The sequence below is a fragment of the Benincasa hispida genome, chromosome 11 (genome assembly GCF_027475165.1).
Source record: "Benincasa hispida cultivar pf3 chromosome 11, pf3_genome.v1.1, whole genome shotgun sequence".
Classification (NCBI taxonomy): Eukaryota; Viridiplantae; Streptophyta; class Magnoliopsida; order Cucurbitales; family Cucurbitaceae; genus Benincasa; species Benincasa hispida.
This window is the reverse complement of record NC_143488.1, coordinates 37481697-37491153: the sequence shown is the minus strand read 5'-3', so window position 1 is coordinate 37491153 and position 9457 is coordinate 37481697. Positions and strand designations below refer to the sequence as shown.

General features: G+C 27.4%; 1 protein-coding gene across 2 annotated transcripts; it reads right to left on the bottom strand.

Moving 5' to 3' along the window:
* Positions 1 to 438: 438 nt before the first annotated feature.
* On the bottom strand, positions 439 to 9190 carry LOC120091496 (MADS-box protein AGL24-like). 2 transcript variants are annotated; one of them, XM_039049564.2, is made up of 9 exons: positions 8967 to 9190; positions 8443 to 8675; positions 6461 to 6530; positions 5596 to 5657; positions 3910 to 4009; positions 3743 to 3784; positions 2764 to 2805; positions 2485 to 2633; positions 439 to 747 (listed from the first exon to the last, which is right to left on the bottom strand). In XM_039049564.2, the coding sequence occupies exons 2-9, from the start codon at positions 8622 to 8624 to the stop codon at positions 741 to 743; spliced, it is 654 nt and encodes a 217-aa protein (XP_038905492.1). In that variant the 5' UTR covers positions 8625 to 8675; positions 8967 to 9190; the 3' UTR covers positions 439 to 740. The 2 variants fall into 2 exon arrangements, with proteins under 2 accessions (XP_038905492.1, XP_038905494.1); XM_039049566.2 differs by lacking the exon at positions 2764 to 2805.
* Positions 9191 to 9457: the final 267 nt, after the last annotated feature.

Sequence of the window (9457 nt, the reverse complement as noted above, 5' to 3'; positions counted from 1 at the left end):
TTTGTTAAATAACAAATGCATATGAGTGACCATTAGAAGATAAAGCTTCACGTCAAAATGAGCATAATCTAATTGACATAATGTAGGTACTTTTAACTTGGAAGTCAAAAGTTCGATTCTCCCACCCAACATATTGTCAAAGTGAAAAAAGAACATAAACCTTCACACATCAAAATCTTCATTAATAACATACCTTATCAAATCATATATATACATAATTAAATGGCTTCTTTGTTGACTCAACTCAATCCTAATCTCAAGTCTCAAAAGGGGAATGTGCATTTAAGTCAAGAGAGGAGGAAAAACCATATTATCTTCTAACTCCCCCAAAAGAGAAACATATGATTGAGATATAAATATACACTAGTAAAGGGGGGAGTTTATTAATTCCATCCGTAGAATTTGTTAAGGATAAAAGAGAAAAAACCTAAAACTCCCTTTGAAAGTTCTATATATCAACTCTTAATCAATTGATATGCAGAAAGAAACAGTAAATATTCATGGTATATAACTCTTTTTTGACATTGAAAACATGTCATATATATGAAATTAAATGAATTAGGATTGAAATAAGTACATGGTGATTAAGTTAATGCATGCCTTTTTCACATCCTTTTAATTTCTCTATGCAAATAGGAATGTGCTTTGGCAGTCCATGAGATTAGTAAAGCTTCCATTAGAGAAAAGGCTGAGTTTTGCATTGCCAAGTTTGCTCCAAGGAAGTGCATAACTTTGTGCCTTCAAAGACTGCATATATAGAGGCCAACATATATTAATTCTCACATTTTGGTAACCAAATATCACTGTGTTTACTATTTCATATTTAGATTAAAATATCTCTTACCCTAAACACAGACTATTGTAATCCAGATTAAAATAACTTGCATCTTAAATACAGACTATTATAATCTACAAACTATAATAATTATGGACTAGAATAATTAACTCAATGTCTCAAACGTCCCCTAAAGGACTGTTTGAGAGTTGAATTAATGAAAACGATTATTTTGCTATATATTAGAAACTCAGAAATAATTAACATTTGTTTGGATAGTTATATTTACTTTTGAAAGTTGTTAATCAACCTTCTAGAACAATAATTGAACTATCATTATTGGGGTAGTTAAATAGTTACTTCTCAAATATATATAATAATCCTACAATCTTAACAAATGATTTGGTAATAACTTTTAGAACATATTATGTAAAAACTATGATGATAAATAGTTTCTAAAGGGATAATGTTTAACTCACCATTTTAATTATCCATGTGAGATTGGAAAGTTTGAGACTGTGATTTGTAATGATTAAGATAATGAAAAGACAAAAAATGAACAAGAGAACATGAGTTTGTGTAACATTTGTTTGATTTGTGGGTCCAAATTTGGGGAACTTTATTCTTGTAATACAAAAAGGTAAGTTTCCATGTCATCATGCTTTCATATTGTGTTTGCTCATAACCTGAAATAAACTAACCAACTATACAAGTCCAATATTTTGACCTAAAAAGCACGGACAACTTAGTTTGATTAGTGTGTTCATGACAGACACATATGTCACACATTTGGACACTCTGACACTTGTTGGACACGTATCGAACACTTGTTCGTACAATACATATATTAGACATTAGTTTTTCAAAGTCAAAATATGACCAACTTTTGTTAAACATGCATCAAATACTTACTGCATATACTAAAATATACATACATATGACAAAAACAATAAAAAATAGAGCGAAATACATCTAACTAATTTCTTAACCATATAAATATATAAACTTTGAATTTCCTTCTTGTTTAAAGATGGTATATATTTTTAAAATGTATGTTTTAATGAACGCATCCGTGTCCTAGATTTTAGAAAAATGGTGTTATCGTGTATGTGTTGTGTTATATCTATATCTCATATCTGCATCCATGTTTCTTAAGATTTTAACTCAAGTTATTCAAATTTAACTCATGAGCCAAACACTCCTTAAATGTTCGACAAAACGGTACCATCGAACCCATCTTAGAATCTTGTTGGAATAACTTTTCTTATGCTTAATTAATCTCTCTTTAATTAACACACTTAAAATCTTCTTTTTAAGCAACTAAAAATCATCATTATATTTCAAACATATCCTTAATGCTGCTCTCAAATAGAGAGAACATATCCTCAAATAAGAAACAAACAAAAAAAGAATACAAAGGGACCGTTCGGGCCCCCAATTTCAATTAGGTAACTGTTTGGGCTTTCAATTATAATAATTGTGTTTTCAACTGTTATAACCCACAATTAACTATCGTATCATTATTTCAAATTTCTCTTTGTCATAGTATTTACTATTTTCTATCATCCTCTCATTAACTCATACTAAAATAATTTACCTCCAAACATAGATTATTATAACCAACTCAGCGTCCGAACGTTCCCATATTATCTTTTAAGCAGCAAGAAATGGATTTAGAAGCATTTTATATAAGTAAGAAAACTACTAACCCCAATTTAAGAGAAATGTCATCATAATCTTGAGAATTAGGGTTTGTTGAGGAGCTGCTATTGCTAGTGTTTGACTTTGACCCCAAAGAATTTCCACCAACAACAGCCACTGCTTGCTGTTCTTGCTGATCTCCATTCAAAGTTTCAATCTGCACATGACATCACAAAAACCAAAAGGCTAATTTAGTCATTAACAATTGTTTTTTTTTTTTTTTTTTTTTGTCTTTTCATTTTCACTAACAAAGAGAATTAGAATTAGTTAATTAAGAAAGCTCTCACTTTATTTCTCAGTCTCTGATTCTCTTCCATTAGTAAAGCTTCCTGTAACAACATTTATGTTACTATATATGAAATGGGTTTGCACTTTTATTAAATTTTAGACAAAGGGTATCTCATAAATAAGTATAAAATAAGTTAACAAAGGAAGAATAATGTCATGAAGATTCTTAATTTAGATGATTCATTTTAAAGGTATAATACTAATTTCCTACTTGAATTAAAGTATCAGCTTAATTATTTGATTAAATTTAACTACTTAGGTTTTGTTTTAGGTGGGTGTTTCATTTATAAATTAATTTCTATTAAGCTGGCATTATTCCTACTAGCTACCTCATTCACTCATTTACTAGTGTTTGTTGTTATTTAGAATGTTTAAGTTCATGTTATAGATATATATATATATATTATTTTGAAAATTATTGTGTTTGTTTGTTTTCTTTCCTTTTTTTTCTTTGCAGTTTTTTTTAATAAAATTTTCATTTTTCTTACGTCAAATTTAAAAAACAAGTTATTAAAAGTTACGACTCAATAACCTTGGTTTTTGTTTTTGACAATCATATTCGTTTTCTTTTAATTTCTTAATTATCTTTCCTAAGAAACAATTGAACTCCTAATTAAATTCTAAAAACAAAAACAAGATTTTCAAAATTTGGTTTAGATTTTGAAAACATTCCTAAAATTTGAATAACAAAATGAAGAAATCAATGGAAAAAACCAAAGGGTTATAAAAAATGGAGCCTACTTTTTTATAAACTAGATAACAAAATAAAAAACCAATAGGTAGAATAAAATGTTTATAACCTTAATTTTTAAAAATAAAATGATTATCAAATGAGTAAATATAGATAAAAATAAGAACGCGAAATATATCTCGATCGAAAATAATCCTCTAGAACATACTTAGCATCTATAATAATTTGTCCAAGAAATATAAGAATTTTAAGAGAATATGTAGAAATTATAAAAAGAGCCTTATGACCTTCTCCTTCACAGCACCAATCTCTTTAAGAAACTTTTCATCCTGCAAGAACAAAACACACAAAATCTCCAAATTAGGAGATTTGAAGCAAGAACACAATAATTTGATAATCATAAGCTTAATTACAAATTAAAAGTGTCAAAATAATTTATTTTATATGAACAAACCTTGGTCTCTATTACACGATTCAAACCAATCTCAAGCAATTTCTCCAGTTGCTTTAATTCTTCTATTCCAAGTCCTTGAAGCTCCTCTCCCTTCATATGCCTTGTTCATAGTTTATCACAAATTAAATAATAAGTATTTTTTTATCGCTATAATCTACAAATTCAATTCCAAAGTTTTTTTCCCCTTTAATGAGGAACGAATTTTCGATCTCTAAGAAAGAAGGTCATACTAATTGCTATTGAGTTATGCTTAGTTTGGTCATTCAGAGAGGTTTTGGTTCAACAAATAAGTATTTGTATTTATTAAAATTGATGTTTGGTTATTTTTATTGGTCTTTATATTTTAGGCATAGTAAAATACTGAAATGTACAAACAAAAATGGATCACCCCCTACACAAAGGGTAAATTCAAACCAGATATAAATCCTCAAAAATAACTTCAACCATCCACTATTCTTTACAAAAATGGGGAAAAAAACACCCCCAGCTTGTGTCAATTAGTTTTGGAGAGAATAGTTGAAATACCAATGAGTTAAAAGAAAATATTAAAGTTTAAAATTTTGTTTGGTAATCATTTGGGCTCCGTTTGATGACTATTTTGTTTTTGAAAATTAAACATATAAATACTACTTCCACCTCCAAATTTCTTCATTTGTTATCCACCTTTTACCAATGATTTAAAAAATCAAGTTAAAATTTGAAAACTAAAAAAAGTAGGTCCCATTTGGTAACCATTTTGTTTTTAGTTTTTGTTTTTAATTAGCCTATGACCACTACTACCTTGAAATTTCTTCCTAATTTCTTATCTACTTTTCACCAATAGTTTAAAAAAAAAAGCTAAATTTTGAGAACTAAAAAAAATAGCTTTCAAAGAGTTGTTTTTGTTTTTGGAATTTGGCTAATAATTCAACCATTGTACTTAAGAAATATGGATGTAATAGACTTAATTTTCAAAAACAAGTGTCGTAGCTTTAAAATTTTGTTTTTGGTTTTGGAATTTGGCTAAGAATTCAAGATGCAAATCATTATAAGAAATGTGGGAAAAATAAGCTTAATTTTCAAAAACAACAAACTAAAATCAAAATGGTTACTAAACGAGGCCTTGGTTTTTGGTTTTTAGTTTTTGAAAATTATAGCCAATTTTCTCTCTATTTCTTACTATGGTTTTCATCTTTCTTAAGTAGAGTTGCATTCTTAGCCAAATTCGAAAAATAAAAACAAGTTTTTAAGAATTACTTTTTTTTTACTTAGTTTTCAAAATTTAGCTTGGTTTTTTAAAACATGGGTAAAAAGTAGATAATAAAACAAGAAATTTAGAGGTGGAATGAGTATTTAAGGCTTAGTTTTCAAGAACAAAAATAAAAAACTTACATTACCAAACGAGGCCTAAACATTTCAATTGCACTATTTCATACTCATATAATTAAGTAAATAAGATACCTATCAGTTAATTTTGATCCTCATTTACACTATAGAATATAATAAGTGAAACAAATTCAATGTACTAAAGTTAACTAACAAAAAGATATAACTTGCAAACTCACAAACATATGTATGTAAACCATTTCTGAAAGATAGGGAGATGCAGTACAAAATTGGGTAAAAAAAAAATGCTGCAATCCATATAGTTTTACCTATATTAATTTGCATATGATTTTAGCTGTTTATAATGGTGAGTAATTTTACCTAAGTTCTTTGGTCTTGGCTGCAAATTCCTCAGTCAATTTAACATAGGCACTCTTTTCCAACTGTGAAACAAACCCTAAAAATGATTACACAAAGCAACAAGTGTGTCTAAGCTATATTTCAAAGTATATCTCAACAGATTAAGAGTACATATCCTTCATCAAAAGGTTAAATTTTCGAATCTCTATTCTCATCTGATATTGAACTCATAAAAAGATTGTCTTACCAACAAGGAGAGTGATTACAAAAACATTAATAATAATGTTGGCATGTTTCGTATTAAAATCACATTGCAATTGTTTTCTTTAGTATAAAAAATGTGATAGAGGTTTGGAACTTTGATCTTTTAATCGAAGATATCATACTTCAACTAGTTAAGTTTGTTGTGTATGCTTGTACTACATATTCGTTAAAAAAGTATCTTTTTTTATAAAAAAATACTTTATTGTGAAGGAAATGTTAAAAAAAAAAAAGTGTCTTACAAACAATAATAAATGATTGGAAACAAGTATCTTAGAAATGTAGAAGAAATATTGTCATTGAAGGCAGAAATTGCAAAAAAGAGGGGGAAAAAACCTAAGTAGAATAATATTACTACATAACTTTGAGAAATTTAATAGAACATCTTTTCAAACATTAAGAAAATCCATACAACAATTACAATAATATAAGAGATTATCTTTATAGACAGAAAACTAAACTTCTACTCTTAGATTAGAGTTCCCTAGAAGAAAATAACATTCCTATTCCAAATGTAATCATTTGAATCACATAGCTCTCGACCGTTAACAAATATATTTAAAGTCAATTGAGCTAAACTCACATTAACGAAAAATATAATTAATAATGAATGAATGGATCTCACCTGAGATGGAGGCTGGCTAAAGTTATTCAGCTCGGGTAGCATATTATGTCTCCTTAGTAACTCCAACATGCTTCATGCAATAAAAAGAAATATATAATTGTTTCTTTAAATAAATCATATTATTGAAAATTAAACTTTCTCGCATCTCGATCACTTGGCAATAATTCACATGGCATGTCCTTGTATTCTCTCATTTTTTTTCCAATAAAATTTTGTTTTACTCGAATGATTAAGACTCCAAGTACCCGTTTTCAATATGTTTATATTTTGTCTAATAAACATTACACTTCTCGTAAATCTTATAATATTATGAGTTCAAGCATAATGAGCCATGTTAATTCTAAATTCAAATAGATATCAAACAAGATTTACGTTTTCAATTTGAAGACAATTTTATATCGTAAGACATTTTCGTCCAATAATTATTACATGATCCATATTTTAGCATTTTTTTGTTCTTTCATTATAAGACCATCCCCTATTATACAATATTTGAGAAGTCCAATAAACTTGTAGGCTTGTATGGCATTAATATCGTTATGTTCAAAGAAGATTAATTAATGTAATTAAACAAGTTACACTACAAGAGGGGAATCTAGATGTTCAAAATCCGACAAGGCATGGGAAAATCCTAAAAATTTGCAAATTTTTGCATGTATGTTGTCCGTACAATCTTTTGGGGTCTGTGTGATTGTGTATGTAATATAATGTTAGTGAATGGTAAATATAATATATATTGTTCCCCCCCAAAAAAAAAATGTAAACCATGAACCACTGCAAAAGTGTTTTCTACTTGGAACAAGGGAAAAATTTGCACAAATTAATAAATTTGGTTAAATTATACACAATATTCTTTAGTTTTTGAAAAAACTTTCTACCATTGCCTCTACACTTTTGAAAAGATTCATTTGCTTGCTTTGGTTTAAGGGCGGTTTTCAAATATAATAAAATGAATCAAAATATTTATATGATATAACAAAATTTTACTGTCTGTCATGATAATAGTCTATTGCGATCTATCGCAGATAAACTGTGATATTCTACCACATTTGTAAATATTTTCAACATTTTTGTCATTTAAAATAATTTTTCTTAGTTTTAATGAATTTATGTTTTTTTTAATTTAAAAAAATGATAGTTGATGTCAAATTTTAGATAATTTTTATGATATTTTTTGAAATGCAATAATCGATAACAACAACAATAGTAATCAACTCTTATCTCAATTCCATCCTATGTCTAAACGAAGAATATATGCCTTTTTTTAAATAATTTCAAAGTGGACTTTTGAAAAATCCATCCAATAAATTTTAACCAACATATATATATATATCAAATAGTAGGAATAAAATAAGTATTACTATGTTCATGTCAAAATGTTTGACATGGAAACTATAGACATTTACAAAATTCAAGTACAGACAACATCACATAATTACAGGGAAAGAAAATCAAACATTATCAAAAAGGAGAGATTTTGTTGTAACAGGTTGCAACAACTTTGATATTTTATGGATAATATTTAAGAAATTAATGACGTACTTATGATGTCATAAAAGGTTAGCAGGTCATTTAAAAAAGGACATGTTTTAATTTCAAAATACCAAAAAAGTTTCTCATATAAATTACAAAAGAAACAGTAATAAATAAAGAGAATACAAATCCATTATGAGAAGAAGATTCATATATACACTTTAGAGAACATAAAAGAAATCAAGTATGAGATTAAAAAAAAGGAGGGATTATTTGAAAAATACAAATAATTTCAATTAAAAGCCTCCAAAAATCCAATCTTTATATGGAAATTCCTACATCTTGCACCATTATTTCTGATTAATAATCTAGAAAACCCCGATCTTTATATCTAATTTATTCATATTCCTTTTTTTTCCCCCTAAATCTTAGCTTCCCTCTCAAAACCCAAATACATAGATAAATTTATATAAATTTACCAAAAAAAATATCTAGAGAGAGAAAATTACCTTGAGCTAGAATAATCAAAAAGCTTTCCAGAAGCAGAAAAAACAATGAGAGCAATATCAGCATCACAAAGAGTTGCAAGTTCATGAGCTTTTTTGAATAGCCCTCTTCTCCTCTTTGAAAATGTCACTTGCCTTGCTGCTATGTTGTCTATTTTCTTTATCTGAATTTTTTGCCTTGTCATTCTTCTTCTTTTTTTTCTCTCCCAAAATTACAAGATCAATCTTTTACACACCTATAAAATAAAATTTAAAAAAAAAAGAATTATAAATCACTAAAATAAACTAGACCCAGATCCAAATTTTCTTTAAATTTCATGACAAAAAAAAAAAAAAAAAGGAACTTTATTAACATATGTGTGTTTTAGATCTATATGAAAAGAGAAATCTGAAACAAACCCTAATAATACGAACAAAGATCAATTAAGAACATATAGTGAAGAGTGACGAAGAGTAAAATCAAACTCAAAATAGAGTTAGAAAAAAAAAAAAAATAAAATAAATAACCTTAATTTCTCACAAATTACCTCGTGTATTTCTATGTTGTCCTTCTGGGTTTCTGCTGTAAGAATTTTAAAAAATAAAATAAAATAAATAGGTACTGCAATGGATTTTTAGAGAGAAAGAAAAAATGGGTTTCCTTTTCTGGACAAAGGAAAGGGAATAGAATGGTTTTAAGGCAAATTTCTGAAATGGGTGATGTACCTAAAAGAGGCAAAAAAAAGAAAAAAAAAGAAAAAGAAAAAAAGATTCTAATGGATTATAGAGGGGTTTTTTAAATAAAATAATTTTAGCAACCCATTTAATATTTTGTAATTTTGTTTTTGTTTTTGTTTTTTTTTTTTTTTTTTTTTTTTTTAAATTTGAAGTTTTTATATATATTATATGTTCGTACAGATAAGCCATACTGACAGACTTATCGCTGAACATAATTTATGACAACATTGTACCCTCGTACCCAATCACATCCTTTTTTTTCCCATTGGATTGAGTGATTGTTGCACTTACCATTTTAATT

Excerpts from the sequence above, each read along its gene's own strand:
- LOC120091496 (XM_039049564.2), bottom strand. The coding sequence starts at position 8,624 with ATGACAAGGCAAAAAATTCAGATAAAGAAAATAGACAACATAGCAGCA. Across the intron at positions 5,658-6,460 it reads TTAGCCAGCCTCCATCTCAG|TTGGAAAAGAGTGCCTATGT; the intron begins GTGAGATCCATT and ends TTTGTTTCACAG. Across the intron at positions 3,785-3,909 it reads ATCGTGTAATAGAGACCAAG|GATGAAAAGTTTCTTAAAGA; the intron begins GTTTGTTCATAT and ends TTGTTCTTGCAG.